This window comes from Haplochromis burtoni, unplaced genomic scaffold, assembly GCF_018398535.1.
Source record: "Haplochromis burtoni strain Fernald_Lab_line unplaced genomic scaffold, NCSU_Asbu1 Contig_111, whole genome shotgun sequence".
Taxonomy (NCBI): Eukaryota; Metazoa; Chordata; class Actinopteri; order Cichliformes; family Cichlidae; genus Haplochromis; species Haplochromis burtoni.
In genome coordinates, this window is record NW_024582472.1 from 769,948 (window position 1) to 791,791 (window position 21,844).

A 21,844-nucleotide genomic window follows, 5' to 3' on the forward strand; every position below is an offset into this window, starting at 1 on the left:
TGAGGGATGAATACATTCTTTCCAAAACTGAAACTGGTCAGGCAGGGGCTTTCAGCTGCTGCACAGTTTGACATTTTTACAGGCTTGCACTGCTCTATAATGGTGTAAATGAAAGTTATAAAAGATAAATTCATTCCTTAACCAGCTCATTCCGTAGGTTCCAGCACCAGGAACATCATTCAGACAGATTAAATTGGATTTTAAATATGTCTTTATCTGTCAAACACAAAAGGTAAAATCAAAAAGTGTGACTTCCAAAGGTTATCTGTTTTATGTCTAGGAAATTGATACGCTTTTTAAATCTTACAGAAATTTACTTTGCTTGCATTTAAACGTGCTATACCCCGATGAGGCAGATTCTGTCCTATTTATCATCAAGTCGACTCAATTAAGGCTTCATGCACTCAACTTTCTCATTAGCCATGCTAGAAACAATAATTTTCATGTGCTGTGAGTTTCATTTCTGACCTACGCCTCCACATCGCTCCCTTCTGCTTCATTTGTCTTGTACAGGTTTAATATTCCCCTCTCTCTCTCTGCCCACCTGTGTGAGTACATCTTTTAACAGGAATGCAGATAAGAATATATACTGCTGTGAACAAACAGAAGAAATTCACTTTGAGGATGGGTTGGGGGGGGGGTATGGTTGTGTACTTTCAGGGCACCAAAGCACTGGCGGTTCCCCTGGTAACCAACACTTCAATACTGCGGCTGAACCTGCGAGATAATTGGATGGAAGGCATGGGTGGAGCTGCTATAGCTGAGATGTTAAAAGGAAATTGCTACATTACAGGTGGTTTTACTGTGATTTACTGTGGACTCAACACGTTGTGTTCTTTTTTTCTTTGTACTTTTTAATGGCAAAGGTGGGACCCCAACATCAACATATTCAACATGTTCCGCCAATAAATATAAAACACTTACCATCTCAAGTTTCTATCTGTTCTTTCTCATATTGCACTAGTTGTATGTGCAGTTTGGAACATGAGAACACTGTAAGGAGAGGAACACCTATATATGGTTCCTCTACATATCATTATACCGAAGCCTTAAAGTCCCATAAGGTGAAATTTATCCTGTACACAAGATAATTGTAAGAACAAATCATTATACTGTGCAAGAAATTTCAATTTCCTGTAGGAACATGTTACTTTGTTGCAATTTATAATAAGATCTTGTGCAAACAACTTCAGATGCACACAGTCACATATTAGAGACAACACAGCTAATCAAGTTTTAACTCAGGAATGTCACGTTGTTTTTATGTATTTTTTATTTTTATAACATATTATATATTTGTCTGATAATTTCCACATTTTGTCTGATCAGTTCCTAACAACATTTAAATTTACAATAATGGATCACACCGCAGTGGGGAATATATTTCATCACAGTATTACTGAAAGTGCAGTAACTAGTTTACGAATATTCCTCCATTGTTATCTTCTTCAATGCTATGTGTCAACATACTGCAGACCAGCTACCTGAACTTTACCCCCACAAAGGTTGATTATCTCATTAATAAATTTACATCTTCACTGTATATGATTCCAGATACAGTAGAAAATGAAAAAGCATCAAATCACAAGTATTTGATTCTCTGGTATAACTCTCAAAAATGCACCATAAAAGAGATAACTTGTAAGCTGGAGTGGAAATTGTCTCACCAATTTAGAAGATCATCATTTAGCAAATAGTTTGTTGCTCTATAAAAATAAATAAATAAAAAATCCACAAAGCTAGAACATCTTCATCATTGATTGAAAAAATAAGAACATTTGAGTTGGCTTCAGTAATTCCTCCAAATCATCAATGTGTTTTTTTAGATTCCATTCCTACAAGAGTGTTCAAAGAAGTCCTACCATTAACCTTTAATGCTTCAATCTTAAATATGTCTCTATTAAGCTACATATCACGGGCCTTTAAGATGGCAGTAGTTAATAAACCACTATTTAAAAAGCTAATTATAAGCCAAGCTCCAACATTCTTATTCTCTCAGAAATAGTAGAGTAGTTGTAAAAAAGCTAACTGATCATCGGTTGAGGAATGGTTAATTGAAAGAGTTTTAGTCAGGCTTCAGAGCTCATCACAGTACAGAAAGAGCTTTAGTGAATGTTACAAATTATCTTCTTATGGCCTCTGTTAAAGAGTCCTTGGGCCAGGGCATGCGTTACTTGCATGGGAGGAGCATGATTCCCCCAGGGGCCAACAGCCAATCACAATGCTCACCCATTCTCTCCTTGCTGTGGCAATTAAAAGTGTAGTCGGAGAGTAACGCTGCTGCAGGCAAGTTATGGACTTGAGTTGAATCGGACTAAGGCGGGCAAGTAACCACATCCTTACTTGCCAGAGAGTGTGTGTGTTCGATGTGGGCTCGTGGCAAATAAAGTTCTTCCACTCTGACATCATTCCCCGTCTCTGACCGGATTTTATTACCAGGGAACAGTACCGAATCACGTTTCAGAGATAGTGGTCCAGGGCGTCCGCTATAACAAGTGGTCCTCGGAGCCGGATCTGATCCCTGTAATAAAAGTATGGAAGAACAGCATGCCAGGAGACACCAGGCTCTTCCTGCCCATCTTCGAGGAGTGACTATCTCCCCCGGGGGAGATCATCACTTCCCAGATCAGCACACACTCCCCCGCCACGTCGGAGACATGAGGAGGAGCCTGGTGGGGCTCATGGATCTCCTCGGTCTGAATCTCCGGTCACTCAGGATAGTTTCCAGTCTGGATGGGACACCAGGGATCGATGGGAAGAGGACACCGAAATGTTGCAGCAGGAGAATAATAGATTGAGAAGCGAGCAGAAAGCCTTGCTGGAAGCATTGGACCAGTTGCGATTGTAGAATGCAGAGCTGGCTAAGAAAAGTGACCAGAGAATGGGCCAGCTTCACCCCCAGGCTACAAATGAGACAGAGCAGTTAGGTGAGCAACTCAACCACCTCAGCAGTGTTATTACTCAGTTGCAGAGTGCATGTGATACACGACCTCCTCAACAGTTCAAGCGAAGAGACCAGTCTGCCAAGCTGGATCGGCAGGCCAGTCCTGGCCATCACAGTGGAGCAGAGTCTGATGGTGGCAAGAAACTGCATGCAGCTTCAATCCAAGGAGTTAAGGGACACATTCTCCCAGGACTTGATATGACAATGCCAAATGAGGGGGCTCTGCGGGAACCTGTTAGGCAGCCAGATTCAGCTTGTCAGCACCCTTAAGAACATATAGCAACACGCCGGCATTCTCTCGAAAGGTACGCTGTTCATTCCAGACATCTTACCCGTCTCTCGAAGAGGATGGCAGCATCGGTATTGGACACCCAGCACTCTCGACGAAGAAGTTGTGATTACTCACCTGAGGGTTTCACCTTGTCAGAGAGAAAACAGCATGCAGCATCATCGTGTCACCCTCGCAGTTTGGACAGGGATTATTACCGTTTCCCAGAGCTGCCAACTGGAGGTTGGGATTGCCCCCATCAAGAGTATGGGTCGCATTACCAGGCCCCTCCAAGACCTGCGCACTCGGAGTACTATTCGTACTCTAGATCCCGACAGCCGAGCTCGGTGGGGGGTCAGGAGCGCTATTATAGGGGGTCAGCACCTACAATCCCATATTTTGTACACCAAAATCCACAAGAGCTTGCAAGGCTGAGGATCGCATTGGAAAAAAATATCCTCCCAGCTGACGCAACAGAACGGTTTAAATTCCAAATACTGGTAGACCATCTTAAGCTGGAGGAGGCCCTGCTTATTGCTGACTCCTATAGCCATTCTAGGCACACTTATACCAACACAATGGATGCCCTCAACCAGGAGTATGGACAGCCGCATCAACTGGCACTCCAGCGTATAGCAGAGTTAATGGACGGGCCACCTGTTATGTCAGGAGATACCAAGACCTTCAGGATGTTTGCACTAAAGGTAGGCTCCCTGGTCAGCATGCTTGCACAATTAGGAAGGAAAGAAATTGTGGAGCTGGAATTTGGGTCCCACGTGTCAAGGTTGCTTGAAAAACTGCCGCATGATTTGAGGTCCAGCTTCCGTCGATATATTCATCTTCAAACCATCCCCATACCTACACTGACTGACTTCTCACACTGGCTTGAATATGAGCTACAGGTACAAGTCGACATGGCATGGTTCAGCTCAAAGAGAGCAACGTTTCTGATGGCAGAGGACCGGAGGAAGTTTACCGGTAAGACAACCACAATACTGTTGAACACTGAGCCCCAAGAATCTGGTGCCGCTCCAACAGTGGCAGCAGCCAAACACAATGGGAAGAAGTATTGTCCTTATTGCAACAGCGTCGATCACTCTTTAAACAACTGCTCAAATTTCAGACAGCTACACAAAGCACAAAGGCATCACTGGATCAAGAGTAACAACCGGTGCTGGTGCTGTGGGAGGACCCACCATGCTGCAGAATGCGATCTAAAGATGTGCTGTAAGACATGCAACCAACAACATCTCCTTGTCCTCCACAAACTCAATGACAGGTCCGCTAAAAATGTGCAAGGCGCCCAGGCCTCTTCTGCAACAACAGGCTCAGGTACTACACGAGTGGGAGAGGAAGAGTTGTACATTGACAAACCACTAGGAGGATGTAAAGTCCTATTGAAAATCAGTTTTACTGAGGAATGGCGATCGAGTCCTAGAGACTTATGCTGTCTTGGATGACGGGTCTGAGCGGACCATCCTTCTCAGCACCACTGCGCAGCAGTTAGGGTTAAAGGGGCAGCCTGAAGAATTACCGCTGAGAACTGTGAGACAAGATATCCATGTCCTCCAAGGGGAGGCTGTCTCCTTCAGCATTTCTCCTGCCTCCCAGCCAAGACGGACCTTCAAAATCAACCGAGCTTTCACAGCCAAGACACTTGGGCTAGCAGAGCACACTCACCCAGTGGATGCCCTTAAGCGGAAATATCATCATTTCAGGGGTCTGGCGCTGCAAGAAATTGACAACGCTAAACCAGTGTTGCTAATAGGATCAGACCACCCGCATTTGGTCACCCCAGTGGAGCCAGTCCGACTCAGCCCCCCAGGTGGGCCTGCAGGTGTCGAGACACGCCTTGGCTGGACTTTACGTGGGCCAACTCAAGGTGTAGTGCAGCAGTTGAGAGAGCAGCAGTGCTACTTCACCACCTGTCAGTCCCCAGGTGTAGACCTGCTGCGAGATGTAGAAAGACTTTGGCAAATGGATGTGCTACCCTGGCGCAGTACCAAAGTCAGCATCATGGTCACAACAAGACCAAGACGGTATTAAGCTTCTCGAGACTAAAACAGAGAGGGTAGAGATTGGGGGAGTTCAACGGTATGCAACACCACTCCTACGAGCTCCTGACATGCCTACCCTGTCTGCGCCAAAGGAGGCAGTACTCCCTCTGCTCCGCAACACAGAGCGGAGGTTGTTAAAGTCATCAGAGAAGGTCCTTTGCTACACAACTGAGATTCAGAGACTACAACGTGAAGGTTTTGTTGTCAAGCTTGAGCCTGGAGCTGACAACACTCCTGCTAGCTGATATATCCCACACCACATGGTGCAGCATAACGGCAAGAATCGAGTTGTGTTCAATTGCTCATTCCAGTTCCAGGGGCAGAGCCTCAATGACCATCTCCTCCCTGGACCTACTTTGGGGCCAACCCTCCTGGCAGTGCTTTTGAGGTTTCGACAGCACCCCGTCGCCTTCAGCAGCGACATCCGTAGGATGTTCCATCAGGTCCGCCTACTAAAAGAAGACCAGCCACTCCTCCGATTCCTCTGGCGGGACTGTAAACGTGACGACCCCCCTTTTGTATAGGAGTGGAGAGTACTCCCTTTCGGCACCACATGTAGCCCCTGCTGCGCTATCTTTGGGGAAGACGTCCGTGAGACTGTGATGCAATCATTCTATGTCGACAACTGCCTCCGGAGCTTGGCGACAGAGGTAGAAGCTAAAGTACTTGTGGAGAAACTACAGAAGCTTCTGGCTGATGGAGGTTTTGAGTTAAGACAATGGGCCAGTAACCAGCCCTCAATCATCAGCCACCTGCCCCCAGAGCTTAGATCAGACAGCGCTGAGCTCTGGATCACACATGGCAAACCTGATCAGAAAGAAGCTGCACTGGGGCTCCATTGGCACTGCTCATCAGACAGGCTGTACTACAAGCTCCACACTGTTGACCATCCTCAAGTGACCCTGCGCACAGTCTACAAGGTTTTAGCGAGTCAGTATGACTGACTTGGCTACATTGTGCCATACACCACAAGAGCTAAGCTTATCGTTCAGCAGATGTGGGCTTCACGGACTGACTGGGATGACCCCAACCTTCCTAAGGACCTTCTCCAGGCCTGGATTGAATGGGAGCAGGACTACATGGATGTACTATAGATTGGAGGTTTAATAGTCATGTGTTCACAAGATTAAAACAAAAAACAAGCCCAATTAATCTTTAGATGGATATGAAAAGTAAATGAGTCATGTTTACTGAAAAACACTGAAGCCAGTGATACCATGCTGTTATCATCAGCAGGCTATCAATCTCCATTGACCACTTTATCATGTTTATGTGAACGATAAAGATAATCTTTTTCTGTTGAGGCTGGCAGAATTGTTGTAAGTATAAAACTGGTTTAAACAGAACGTTTGACCTGATGACTTATAAAAAGTGAAGGTATCACTCAATACAAGATAATGGTGGAGGTCAGCGTGAATGTCTATAAATGTGCACACTTACAAAATGTTTTACTGAGAGACACAAATGTTGACCTAAGGGTGGTGCTTGAAGAAAACTAGCTTATTGGGATTCATCATTAGAGCAGTCTATCCAGTCTGTTTCAGTAAAAGCCAAAGCATGTTGCAGCTGCTGCTGGTGCTAGATAAAATATTAGGGATCAGGAGAAGAAGTTATAATTCAGTTTCGGGGGGGATAGGAATGCCTGTAATCGTGAACCAAATTGCTGGTCCAGTTGATTTGCTGCAGTTGAAATGCACATTGTCACTATATACTAAATGCATCATTTCTCAGTTACTTTTGTGTTTTGTGTTTTCAGATGGTGATAAGCCATCAAAAAATCCAACTTAATTCATTTTTAATTTAAAAATTAGTTGATTAACTTAAATAGTATGCAATAGCTAGGAAGGTCATTTCAGACACATTGCTGTAGTAGTGATAAGACAGTATCTAAAAACAGTGATTTATTTTTCAGATTCAAAAGCTTTATCAAATGCACTCCCCAGCTAAACCTATCGCATTTAAACTGAATTTTCCTCTACCTCCTCCCAAAGGAAATTTACTCCAAAAATAGAGACAGTATGTGAGAAATATGTGAAATTCAGAAAAAATAAAGCAGAGGAAATGATTCATCTTTTTTTGTGAAATACTGTACTGCAATAATGACAATTACCAAATGCTCAAAAACATTTTGAGAGTGCTATTTGGTCTTTTTGGAACCTTCTTGTGTTTAGTTTACTTGCCACTTTTATTGGTCTCTTTTCACCTTGCATGATGTTTCAATTTGTGTGTCAATCCCAGAGGTGGACCTGTCCAATAACAATCTAGAGGTTTATGGAGCCAAAGCCATAGCTGGTATGCTTAAAGAGAACAGCACCCTGGTGAGACTCATTCTGTCAGGAAACCATTTCACAGACCGGTCCACTGAACACCTCTGCCCAGCGCTGATCACCAACACCAAACTACAGCACCTCGACCTCAGCTACAATGCTCTGGGGGAGAGTGCAGGTAGCAAAGTAATTAGTTTTGTAAAGGTCTCATAGTTTCTATAAGGCTGTAGCCTTTCAAAGATTGAAACAGTACCCATGACTCCAGTTTTTATTAAGATGATATTAAAGATTTGTGCAAGAGATACAGTTTTTCACATATTTTCCATTAACAGCACCAGATAACTGAACTTCAGGACCCAGAAATTATATGTTGCATCAATAAATCGCAAAAGACATTAAGGCAGTGTGGGGAATAGGATGTAAATTCTTTTTCTTTGCTTTTCATCTTAATTTGGGCCTTTAAAAAAATCTGCCCTCTGATTTCCTGATTTCCACGAGAAACCAGCAGCAGAGATTAGAAGGCACAGACAAGATCCATTACTAATGTTGGCCTAAGGTGTATCTGCTAGTTTTAATTTTGGTTAGCCAGATAGGATTAAAGGGTTAACTGGGCAAACTGGAGAGCACAGTCCAAAATATTAGTGTAGACTACTATAATTTCCTATATAATTGTCCTGTAATTTCACTTACAGTGTAGATAAAACCATTGAAAATATAAGGCACACAACTATTTAAATACACTCATTGGTGCATAGTTTCCCTTTCCATCTTTTGAAGATAGTTTTTAAAGACAAGCAAAATAATTTATTTAAGGATTTTATTGCCTAAAATCAACGTTATTCTGTGTTTACTTTTCTTTTTTATCTGTACATAAATGAGTAGAACAAAATTGATATAGGATTTTTAAGGCCAAGAGATAACAATACAGAAAATTGTACATACATATTAGCCAGTATTCGTTTTTCTTTCAGACACACAAAACATAAACAGATTTCCTAGCATTTGTTATCTATAGTTATTTGTCTAGAGTGCCCTCTGTTGGACAAACTATGTAATGCCAATACTCATAACATGGCTAAAGAATGTTTCTCCCACTACTTACTTACTTTTTTTTAATCACACGTTATAAATACTGATATCTGTAGATCAGCAAGTAGTAATATCGGCCTTTGTATCAGCACACCCATAAATTGGTTGGATACCATCAATGATTATTTTCAATATGCCAATAGCTGCTGAAGTCATCATATATGCTATCTTTGCTCTCTTTTCCATTTATAATTAATGTACAATAAAGGCCTGTGAAGTGACTATTACTGCAGATTTATTTAACATTAGGACTATACTGTATGTAAGCATGTAAGCAGAAGGGGGGTGGGAGAGGGGTTCTGCTGTCATAAAAGATTTTGCCATAATGGTGCAGCCTTATCTCCAAGCAGTCATAAGACAGCATGCAGCAGCAGATTGTGGCATTCAAAGGTCAAGCACATTTCGCCTTCATTAAAACCTCTTTCAATTATCATGCGGATGAGCTTTGTGACAGGCACCTTGTGGAAGAATGGCAGACCAGAGCACTGAGCATCTGATATAGATAATTGAAAATAAATCTACATGAGGGAAAGGGGACACCACCAAATCTTATCGCTATGATTCATCCCCACATGCTCTATTCTGTATTCCTCAATGCGTCTGCTGATATGTCAAAGTACATTTTTATGCGTTTTAAGCGCACTCTAGCATGTACCAAAAGTGTACCAGTCAAACACACTGACATTCATGCTATGGCATTATGGCTTTTCCAGCTGAGCACATTATCTTGAGTGATTATTAACCACCGAGTGTCATGCAGTTTTTTATATTTATGGAAAATGTCAGTGACATGATGAGGGGTATATATTTTTGTCCAAGATAGTTATCTCTATAGTCGTCACTCAGTAAAGCGTTAAGGGAATATAGTGGAGATGATACAGTGCTTTGAAGAGCAGAGTTTAAAAAAAAAAAAAAAAAAAACGTTTGTCTGATTATGTATAATAATTCATAAACATGTCTAAACTATCTTGTTACCATTTTTACACATTATATTATATTATATAATGTGTATCTAATATATTACATTAGATACACATTATAATTATTCATGAATAATGAATAAACAGACTCACTATTTCTAAACAAGCCTTTATATGAGGATGAGTACATTTCATTGTTTTAAAAATGCAATAATGCAACTATTTATTTTATCAGATTGCCCTGAATTATTCTTATGTTCATTTTCTATTTTCACAAGGGGAATACCTGGGAGATGCTCTGTCTGAGAACACCGGGCTGAGATCGCTAAACCTGGCATGGAATTGCATTCGACAAAAAGGAGCAGTAATGCTGGCCAATGGTCTTGGGGTAATACACTTGGACATGAATGTGTAAACCCTAGATTAGCTTTCTGACCTTATGCAAGACAAAGAAGATCTAATGGTACAGTGAAAAATAAGACTAAAGTACATTGATTAGTTGAAGCCATCAAATAACAAATTATCCTAAGTTAAAATAGCGGTATGTCAAATGAAAGTGGCTAAAAATATCACATCTGGTGTTAGGCATAAATAATTTACCAGTCAAGTAAAAATATTTAACTTCATGTGCATAACCAAAAAATGTATACTTGAATCTAGTAACCCTCCATTTTCTAACTCCACATCCCAGTTACATCAGATTTTGCACAACTTCCCCTAAAGCTATGAAAGGCTTTATATAACTTCCTCATATCTGCATTTGTAACCAATGAAACCAGTAAAAAACAAAAAAACACAAAACATGAAAGTAAGTCCCTCTTTAAAATGGCCTTGAACTGAAAAATTGGGAATCCAATAAAAGGAAAGTACAAAAAAAGAAAAAGGTTTGTGAACTGTACCTTTGGCCACCCACCTTTGACAATATTTATACATAAAGCAATTTGTTTATCTAAACTGATAATGACTGAAATTTTGGCTAAGTGGAGTGGAAACTCCCAAACCAGGGATACTTATCTGGTAAAAGAATTATAACAACATCATAATGATGCTACACTGACATCAAAACCTATTAAGATTAATAATATGGTAATTGCTAATTGCAGACGACATCTCATATCTTGGCTGACTCCCTTATCCTGCTTTGTGAAGCAGCCCCCCAGGCAGGTATTCATCAAGCATCTCACTGCAAGAGAAGCTATACAGTAGTTTTCCTTTCCCTATCTTATTGACCAACATGGCCAAGTGGACCCTGATCACTGGCAGGTGTGATTGATTCACACCCTGGCAGGGATTTTTAATTCAGAATCCATACTTCACTGTCATTTTTAAAGTAAGATATTTCTTTTGTTGAGATTTAATCTTGTTAGAGAACTTGTTCAAGTTGTCCCTTTAAGTATTGATACATTCTTTTCTGTGTTTCAGGAAAATGTTTTTCTTAGAATGCTGGATCTGTCATTTAATGGCTTTGGGAAAGAAGGAGCCAGTGCTTTAGGACAGGCTCTTAAAGAGAACAATGTTTTAGAAGAGTTAAATATCAGGTATGTGTCTTTGTTGTGTTACTATCGAATGATCAGATTAGTGAGTAGAAATTGAGAGCTCAAGCCATGATCATTTTCACAAATTAGAATTCACAATCTTATCTTTCACATTGTTTATAAACTTCCTGGCGAGTTCAAACTACTCTTCCAGACTGATTCTAATCGATCTTAAATGGTGATTACCCTTTTTCTTAAAGAAAGAAATCAAATAATCCAGTTTCCTCTGCCGTTTGCTTAACTTTTTTAGTAAAACAGAGCTTTCTTTACAAATTCACTTGGATGAATAATGCCATTTAAAAAAGTAACACTTTATGATTGCTTCCCTCACACTCCAACACACACGCTTGTTTTCTGCTTTTGTTTCTCGCCACAGTAACAACCGAATACCCCCTGAAGGAGCGATCCACCTCGCCATGGGCCTCAAAGTAAACAAGACAATCAAATCCCTGAATGTAAGCTGCTGAAAAGAGATTGGTTCTAGCTTCACGAGCAATGGGGGGCATCAGTGGATAAAATAGGATAAATAAATGGATCAGTGTACTTCATTTTAATGTAAATGCTCAAGCTGAATTGTCAGGTGCTCAGCTCAGCTGACTGAAAAAGTTATAGAGAACATGCTAAATTGAGTTAAATTCTGCCAGTCGGATACTGACTGCTTGTACGCTCCTGTGTTCGAAATTTTTCATAGCATATGCAAGTTTTAAAATGTACGCAAACTAATGAACAATCCTTGAAGATTAATCAACTGAAAATTCTTTGATATGAGAAGCATCCAAATATTCCTGAAACAAATTATACTGTGTGTGAAAGCATAAAGCTTCACAATAAAATAATAAAATCATTGTGAGAAACTCAGACTAAGCAACAATAGCAGCAGTTGCTTCTTTTAATATGATAGCACACTAACCCAATTGTGAATATAGCTGAAATAGTAGTCCTGGGTGGTCTTTGTCATTGTTTTTTATTTTTTCAGCTTATAATGCTTTCAGGTGGTGAAAAGTCTGTGCTGCCGGCAGGACATTTAAGCACGTGTACTCTCTTTCTAAGAAGCAATTGTTTTGATAGCTGCAGTGTATTGTTTTTAGCATTGTCTTTTTCAGACCTTCTTAAAAAAGATGTTGTTTGGATGGCAGCATATTTTGCCCAATATATAAAATCTGTTTCAGTCTTGATGATTCCTTTCCAGAGGCACGAGCTGCAATTTCCATAGGCATTGATATACCCCCATACCATCAGAGGTATGCAGGATTTTAAACTAAGTTTTGATAATAAGTCAGACAGTCCCTCTCCTCTTTAATCTGGAGGATGCAGGGCCCATGGTTTCCACAATGAGTTTCAAATTTTGACTTGTCTAACCACAGAACAGTTTTCCACTTTGCCTCAGTCCATTTTAAATTAGCTTTGGCTGACAGAAGATGGCATTTCTGGATAATGTTCACATATCTTTGCATCACAGAGCTTTAACCTGCATTTGTGGATGGCACGGCGAACTGTGGTCACAGAATTCTGGAAGTGTTCCTTAGTTCAGTTTCCCTGATAGACACCCTGTCTGTTTTTAAAGGCAGTGCTGCTCTAAGATACTCTTTTCATACCTAATCATTTTCCTGACCTGTACTCAGTTTTTCCAGATGTTTCTTTCTAGTAAGCTATTTTTTTAGCCTTTTGTTACTCCTCTTTGGAGACGTGTTGCTGAATTAAAAATGGCATAATATTCTTCATGAAATAGTAAAATGTCTTGGTTTAAGCATTTGAATTGTTTTCTATCTTCTACTGTGAATAAAATATGAGTTTATGACATTTTTACATTTCATTACATTTTTTGCTCTCTGTTTTATTTTCTTTCTGTTAACATTTTCATTTTGGAATTGTGTTTGGACCTATACTGACTTCATTATTTGAAATGCTGGTTTCTCATGAGCGAACTGACTCCAAACTTTTAGTCATCATTTAAAAAGAGGTGTGTGTGTGTGTGTGTGTGTGTGTGTGTGTGTGTGTGTGTGTGTGTGTGTGTGTGTGTTAAGAAGGTGAATTTGTATCTGCTTCTATTATTTCAGCTGTATTTTTCCTTGTATATTGTTTAGATTGACTCTGGAGAATTACATAATGCAAATTTTGAATTAAAATAATAATAGACCAAAACCATCCCAGGAATAAAGGAATAAGTTGGCATTTGGGGAAATACCATAGATATAAATGAATGTCTACCTCTACCAGCTGGTTAGTTTAGTGGAGTATAAACACTGAAAAATAGTGGCTCTGTGATTACACAGTCTGCCTAACACTGTCTGACGTGTTGTAGTTTGTCTAATCTGTAGAAAAACTAAAGCGTAAGGAAAAACAGTTTCCAGTTTTATGGGAATTACAAGTACAGCTTTCTTGGCATTAAGCGGTATAACAGCAAAGACTCCAGGAAGTTATTGGTTCCTTCCCAGAACCCACATAAACAGCTAATTATCATTTTTACAAAAAAAATTGCATTCAACTAGTTAATTATTGAATTTCATAAGTGCTCTTGGCTGGACTTGGCTAAGTTAATTGACTAACTTCACGGGAGCTGAACAGATGTGAGAAGTGTACCAATTTTGGCATTTAAATCTCCACCAGAATAAGAAAACACGATGAACTATTTTTTGTACATAGCTTCACTGAGGAGATATGATGATATGAAGGGTAGAAATATTTTTTAAAGTCAATAATAGGAAGGTTCTTCATCACTTGCCTATCCGGAACATAACAATTTTTGCTGTTTTTTCTTGTGTACTGTGTGTAACCAGATTGGTAGGAACCCCATCCTGAATGCTGGGTGCTATGGGATCCTTAAATCTGTACAGGACAACCCAGATTCAGCCTTGGAGACTTTAGACTTTTCAGTAAGTCACACGTCTTAGGTCCTTGACATTTTTTCCAAGTGTTCTCTTATTCACTAGTTCCTCTGTGTATCACTTTCTCTAGGACATCACAGTAAGCCGGGATTTTGACGACTTGTATACAGCAGTGAAAGAAATATTCCCTGCGCTTAGAGTAAATCATGGGGGCCGCTTTGGCACATTCAGCAAAGCAAAAGCTTGAAAAGTGTTACTGTAATTGCTGTACTTTTATGCCAGCAAAGATGGAAGAAATCTTGTCAAAGCCCTATGGACGTTTTCATCAACAGATAAACCAAAGGATGCATGCCTGCAAAAATATAACTTTTAAAAAGATGTCTTTTTTTGTTGTTAAAGAGCCATGAGAGCATATCCTTCTGAATAAAATGCACTGTGAATAAATAAAACTTCTTAAATACCCAATCAATTGAAAATAAAGGCAATTCAGATGCTCATTTTCCAGTAGAAACACCATGTGTGTAGTGTTTAAAACAAATTTATTTGATGAAGTCATAGAAAATAGGCATAAAATAGAGGTATTGAGTATGATTCTTTTTAGATATGATCTGATTTGATGTTATATAATGTCAGTGGGTAGAATGATGGAGAGGATCAGAGAGCACTGTATTGTGTATGAAAAGAAGTGAAAGTGGGTTGCACAAAAAGGATTTAAGTACTGCATGACTAGTCTAATAGAAAAACCAGCTTTGAAAGAACAGTCCACTATTAGATAAGAGACCTGTTTACTGAGGCAGGACAACTCGAGCTGTGTTAGATACATACAGTGAGCTGTCATTTGTATGCATGTATCTCTCCCACACACCACTAAATGATCTTAAGCCAAGTTATTTTATTTCAGAACACTGTATGTAATATGTAATGTATATGCATTTGAATACATTTGACAACTAATTGGTTTATTTTGGGGCTTTTTAATAGCTTGTAGGGATTTGGGTCATCTTACGACTACATTTGCATATTTTTTCATTAACAAATAATCAATACTTATTACTATTACTACTTTAGTTACATATGTACTGTATCATAGAACGCATTAAACCCTCTGATCATTTGGCTGCATGCATCTCTTCCATACAACATAAAATGATTTTGAAATCAGTAGAACTATTGCATATGTGATAAACACTTACTGGCACAACTTCACCTCCTTCCAAAGTACATGGAGAGGAGCGATAGTCTAGAGATTGAAGCTTTTGTTGGGGGTCACAGACAGAAACCCATAAATAATAAAGTTGTTCTTCATACAACAAGTTGCTACAGGAGTTTCAACCTCTTTACAGTTTTTTAGGTGCACCTGTTCAGTTGCTCACCAACTACATGGCAACACTTAGCTATGTAGACATGGTCTAGATGACCTGGTGAGGATCAAACCAACCAACAGGATGAAAAAGAATGGGGATTTAAGTGTTTTTGAACGTGGTATGGTTGTTGGTGCCAGACAGACTAGAAACTACACTGGAACTTTTCTGTATAACCTAAGGATTTCAGAAAGAATGGTCAAGAAAAAGAGAAAACGTCTCATGAGCATCAGTTCTCTTGGGGGAAAAAACCATAAAACTGAGCTATGCAGAAGAGCGTCTAAGAATTGCATAACAAGTTAAACTTTATGGACTACAGCAGCAGATGACCTCACCAGATGCCATTCCTGAAAACACAAAACTAAACACCAAAATTGAACTAAAGATCAGAAAGACATTGTCTGGTCTGAGAGTGTGGCATATGCAACATGAAAGCAATCCTGCCTTATATCAACGGTTCAGGCTGGTGGCAGTGTTGTGGAAGATCTGGACCCCTTATTTCCAAATGAGCACCAGCTGGTGGAAAAGACTCCCAAAAACCACACGGGCTATTGTTGCTGACCATGTTCATGCATTTATGTAGGGTGACCATATTTTGATTTCCAAAAAAGAGGACACTTGGCCCAGTCACGAAGAACTTTAAGAATACTGTTTGCTTAAAGAAAACTTTAACATATTTAAACAATGCCTTCTCTGTGCTGTTATGTGAATGGTGAAATAAAAAATGTCATATAGGCTTTTACAAGTCAACAAGTGCAAAAAAAGTGGAGGGTTGGTCATCCTAATTTATGACCACAGTGTACCCGTCTTCTGATGGCTGCTTCCAGCAGAACAATGTAAAATATTACAAACTTTATATAATCTCAAACTGGTTTCTTGAACATGATAGTGACTTCACTGTACTCAAAAGGCTTCTACAATCACCACATCTCAATCCAGAGCACCTTTGAGACTTGGGGGATCAGTAGGTCCACATTACCCATGTGCAGCCGATAAATCTGCAGCAACTGTGTGATACCGTCAAGGTGTACCAAACAAAGTGGCTGGTGTAATGTATATTTCATTTTTAATAATCCTGAAATACAGGGAAGATAAGTACCTCTATAATTATTAACTTGTGACTATAGTTTTATTGTATGCGTTTAGTTCTTCATTTAAACGCATATATCATTTAAAGCACAACATACGCTGATCTACTGGATATTAGATAAACCACTGATCTTTTGGATTAAAAACGTAGCGTGTGACGTAGGATCAACTAATTGGGTCTGATCGATTGTGCATGTGCACTGGCTCGCTCTTTCACGTGCGTTTTTCAGTCTGTGGCTAGCTGACTCAGTAGCTTTAACGTGACTAGCGGTCACATCACACACACACACACACACACAGAGGTAAACATTAACCAGCACAAGTTGTTTGCGTGTTAAAGAAACTTTTTGCTGGAAAGAAGAACATGGCGACAACTAGGTCTGTTCAGGCTAAAGGATATTTGCTGTACAGGTAAGCTATTTCTGTCAATCTGCACGGAACCAGCAGGTAAACCAGTTTTTGCAGATATAGGAAAACACGTGGACCCATTTAAATAAATGAATTGTTAAAGCAGCAAATGGCAAACGGTTAAACATTATTTTTCGCAATTCAATATCTTTTATGTTTTCAGACATATTGCATATGGATATATTGTATCTCTACATTATGTTCCTATGATACGTTTATGTTTTTCAAACATGGTTTGATCACTTGGAGGACCTCTGAACTTTGTCCTGTCTGAACTTTTTTTTTGCCTCTATAGGGTTACGTAACCACCACTAGGATAACTGGGTCCCAACAAACTGAACATGGGGCCGATAGCATATTGTGTATGACACGTACTCATCTGAGAGTAGGATGATCAGATGTCTCTGTTTATGTTGGACAGCACAGCTCTCCCCTTTTCTTTTCTTTTTCTTTTTAATCCATTGTCCCACACATTGAGCCAGTGCCCCACTGAGAAATCCTAAGCTTTGCTGATTTTGGTAAATATGGTGGAAAGTACCTCAAAGAAAATAAAGTGACAGTTTATTCTGGTAAATACAGTTTTTGTCTGGATGCAATTTTGGATTTTTTTTATTTTTTATTTTTTTTAAACAAGGGAAAATATAGCGTGTTGTGACACAGCATCTGTGTGTCATAATTGGCTAAAATGGTCAGATATTGCTCAAAAACTTAAGCTAACCTATGAATATCATCCCTATTGAAATCCAATGATCATTACCAGATAGAACAGCAGCTAAATAGCTATTGAAATAAAAGAGAACACAGGAGTATATAAAGCACGAGACGTAAGAACAAACTTCAGCTTTAATCCTCTATTGTATTTACTTAGAATGAAGTAGGAAAGTTTGCATTTAAATATAATTTATTCAGCGTATACATGCTAAAAGCTAAGCTGGTAACCTACACACTTGATTGCATGTTTAAATTGTTTAAGTTTCCCCAACATTTCTGGCATGCCCCACATTGTCTCACACAAACACAATGTTTTTACCACATGTAGTTTTGTGGGATTGGTCAACTTATCTTTAGCATATGATTAAAATATTTCATTTAACATTATAATTGGATTTCTTTTTATTCTTGGCCATTTTTCAGCCTTATCCATCAAAACTTTGTGGCTACTAACAAGTTTCTACCTTAGGTAACACACCTCCACAAGACCCATGATGACGGCCTTTCATCAGAACCATTCAATAACAGCCAGATTTTAGAAATGATCTGTCCTGCGGTATTGATTTTAGAGCCAATGAAAATGTTGTCTCACTATGTGGGATGGGGAACAAGGGATGAAAATGTTGTGCAGTTCCACACAAAGTGGGTCAACGGGTTACCATATTTTTTTGTGCCTCCATCCAGTACGCATTTGCTCTGGCACTGACTGAAATGTTATTCAGAAAACAAGTCTTTGGCTTATTATATGCTTTGTTATTGTTGATAGGGTGCCATGGGAAATGCATTTTTAATTATAGCTTCCAATTAAAGCCATTGGCCCATGGGGTTATTAAAAGAAACGTCCCACTGACCTTGAAAGTTTTAGGACTTTAGAATGACAAAACAAAGCAAAAGACTCAGCAGATGACTTTGCAAGTACTAACTTGAAACATAATATGGCTTCCTAATCCATTAGTGGGGATACACCAGCCATACAGTATGAGGCAAATCCAGGATTTGAGGTTAATGTGACATTGTATTAAAATTGGGAGTTTTAAAAAGAATTACAAAGGTCCCTGAATTTCAAATGTAGCTGAGTTTAAGTATGTTTGTCAATTTTACTGTCACTTTTCTTAATGAAACTGCTGTTTTACTGTTTGGAATAATTCATATCACCTGTACTTCTCTTCTTTTCATTGGAACACCTTCTAAAAGTACAGCTTTAACACTTGACAGATTGAAGTTTTACTTCTCTGCTATGTGGGGCAAGAAACTGCTAGGTTAATATTCAAATACCATTTGGAGCCTCTTGGATAGTTCCAATAGTTGTAAAGTGAATAATATTCCCCCTTTATCCACTCCAGAGTGGGTGAAATAAAAAGGTTTTATGGTTGAAGACACAAGCTGTAGCATTCAGCCCACTCACTCATACAGTATGCATATTTTTCATATCAAAGAATATTAGCATGACTATCTTTTAGCCCATATGTCATGCACATCTCCATGTTCCTTTTTAAGTTTTTCTTTTTTATATTGACAACTTCTGGGTTTTTATGTTTTTGCTCCGAGCTTTTGTGAAACTTTCTTTCATCTTGTTTCTGTGTAGGAGGTTTTCAGAGAGCAGCGACAAAGGCTGGTTCCGATCCTTATTTGTGCACAAAGTCGATGCCAGGAAAGATGCTCACTCCAACCTGCTTTCAAAGAAGGAGACCAGCAACTTGTATAAGATTCAATGTAGGCCTACACCTTTTTACTTACATAAAAGCAAGGGTTTAGTTTCTTTAAGTGTTGGGTTACAGAAGGCCAAAGACAAGTGCCTGCGATACACTTGCATCACATTATTGTGACATGGATCCTGTATATGTCTCAAAAGTGAAATAAATCATTTAAATGGAAGGCCATATGACCTCAGAGAAAACTGAAAACAACATGAGAGATGAAAATGGGGCTCCTCTGCAACAGCTTATGCATACACAAAACACTGACAGCAACAAGTAATTCTAAGATAAGATGATGTCTCATGCCTGTAAACTTTAGTGACATCTGAACAATTTGTCTGGTTTTCTTTTAGTCTGCAGACGTAACAGTTTCTGTCTCTCGAACAGAAATCTATCATTCTCTCGGGGCTTTGATCTTTTGTGTTGCGTACATCACACCGCACCGGATTTCACACCGGATTTCAATTTGAACACTCTATCAGCCGTTGCCTATAACCTATTGCAAGTGAATCAGTTTTGTATATCAAGTCTTTGCTGAATCAGAGTGTGAAATTACTTTGTTGAAGAATTTGAATGTTGCTTTTATTTTTTATTTTTTTAAATGCATCCATTTCTGATAGGTTTCTCTCTGCCTTTTTTCTTTTTCAGTTCATGACGTCAAACCAGAATGCCTAGAAGCATACAACAGTCTGGAGTATGTACTGATACATTTGAAATATTTCCTGCATCTCTGTCAGTCAAGTTACGTTTTCAGTGCTTTACTTTCCTTGGATTTCTTTCAGCAGTGCAATAGACAAGTGTGCTGGACTAATTAATCAAGATATGGTCTGAACAAAGTTAAAATCAGATGAGCTTCATGATATAAATGTATTTAAAAAATGAAGTGAAGATACAGCTGAGTTTATATCTTGGATGAATTTTTATGCTTCCTGACTGCCCTCTAGGTGGTTTTTAAGCTAAAGTGAGAGCATTTCCAAACAGCATACACCTTCATTAACTTGTATTTTATTTTATTATTTTTTTTGCTGGCTTTAGGGCTGAAGTGCAGAAAAGACTTCACGAGGACCAGGACTACCCGTGTGAGGTAGTTGGAAGCTGGAATACCTGGTATGGAGAACAAGATCAGGCTGGTAAGCAGTAAATGCAAAAAGACACCTTTGACTGATCACTGCTGCTTTCCTCTATCAAGTTCCCATAAAACACAATTTCAGTGGCTGACTTTCTGCAAAGCTTTGCAGACACACAGATGCTACCTGATGACTCACAACCAGCACTTCACCTTCTGCATATATGATAAATTAACGTGATCATTTAAGTGTATTGTATACATAAAAAGCAGTCAGTAACTATAAAAAGTAATTGCATGGTGATGGAGGTTCTTTATCTCTTAGTTGTGTGGGTGGCATCAGACCTTATGCAGTGCTACAGTGACATCTGCTGTTGTTTTTCTGCAGTGCATCTGTGGCGATACAGAGGAGGCTACCCAGCTTTGACTGATTGTCTGCAGAAGTTGAGAGCTAACAAGGCATGCTGTGACCTTTTTAAACGTCTCTTATTCAGTCAACATTGCATACAATACATACAAGGCCTTTGATTTTCCAGGGGAAAATTGCTTATTTTGTTGTTTTAATTTGTTGGGTTTTTTTTGTTTGCTTGTTGTTGTTGTTGTTTTTTTTTAAGTAAGAATTTTCTTTAAATGTTAATGTGTTGTTTCTGTGGAGAAAAGGCATTTCAGAGGTGCTGTTTTTTGTTTGTTTGATTTTTAAGATATAATATTAATATTCACTTTTTAGTGTTATAAACAAACATTTTATCCTTTTTTAGGAGTACTTAGAGTTTCGGAAGGAAAGGGCCAAAATGTTGCTTTCAAGACGAAATGAACTTCTTCTGGAGTTCAGTTTCTGGAATGAACCCCTTCCCAGACAAGGACCAAACTTCTATGAAATGCGCACCTATTACCTTAAGGTATCTATTTATGCTACACATTTTTAAAATGCATAGCTTGAACATGTGTGACCAATACAACATAAATACTGTTTGATTTGTAGGAAAACTAACAATCAGTCTGTTTCTGGGTTTCCCTAACGTCACTTTTATGTTCAGTAAGCGAGTGAGCCTCTTCAATTTTATTTTTATACGTAGTCTTCCATTTCAGAAGCTCAAAAGTAATTGGACAGTTCATTGACGAGCAGTTTTATGACCAGGTGAGGCCTGTTCCCATTTTACCCCAAAATAATTGGAGGATAAAATTGTAGAAAAGGAAAGACACCATCCAAATCATCCCACGTTGTCTGTCAAATATGGTGGAGGCAATTTTGCATATGGGCATGTAGGCCTGCTAAAGCATGCTTTTTATCTACTGAAGATAGAACTGAAGACGGAGAGACCCAGAAACAAGAAGCAAATGAAGGTGACAGCAGGAAAGGCCTGGCAGAACATGACATCTGATCTTTAGATATATCCTGATTACTTGATTTGAAATCTCCTGTGGTGATTTACAAAGGCAAAATTACAAAAAATATACACATCTGCATGTTGTATACTATTTTTAAGTGCATGGCAGGGTCCACATTTAGCAAAATCTAGATGTATTAGTGTACTGTTCATGTGCTGTTCAAACAGAAATAATATACAGTGGGGCAAAAAAGTATTTAGTCAGCCACCGATTGTGCA

At 39.1% G+C, this 21,844-nt stretch overlaps 2 protein-coding genes across 2 annotated transcripts in view; both read left to right on the plus strand.

The window, feature by feature from the left end:
* The first annotated feature begins 642 nt into the window (after positions 1-642).
* On the plus strand, positions 643-15,124 carry lrrc74b (leucine rich repeat containing 74B). The gene is made up of 7 exons (XM_014335686.2): positions 643-793; positions 7,508-7,714; positions 9,824-9,933; positions 10,968-11,083; positions 11,457-11,535; positions 13,858-13,953; positions 14,036-15,124. Exons 1-7 carry the CDS (start codon positions 643-645, stop codon positions 14,150-14,152), a joined length of 876 nt encoding a protein of 291 aa, XP_014191172.2. The 3' UTR covers positions 14,153-15,124.
* Positions 15,125-16,514: 1,390 nt separating this feature from the next.
* nipsnap1 (nipsnap homolog 1 (C. elegans)) overlaps positions 16,515-21,844 on the plus strand; it is a 9,636-nt gene continuing 4,306 nt past the window's right edge. Inside the window, exons 1-6 of the mRNA XM_005928870.3 lie at positions 16,515-16,766; positions 19,060-19,187; positions 19,820-19,865; positions 20,207-20,301; positions 20,626-20,696; positions 20,996-21,136. Coding sequence (XP_005928932.1) covers positions 16,720-16,766; positions 19,060-19,187; positions 19,820-19,865; positions 20,207-20,301; positions 20,626-20,696; positions 20,996-21,136 — 528 coding nt within the window. The 5' untranslated portion in view covers positions 16,515-16,719. The remainder of the gene's footprint in view (positions 16,767-19,059; positions 19,188-19,819; positions 19,866-20,206; positions 20,302-20,625; positions 20,697-20,995; positions 21,137-21,844) is intronic.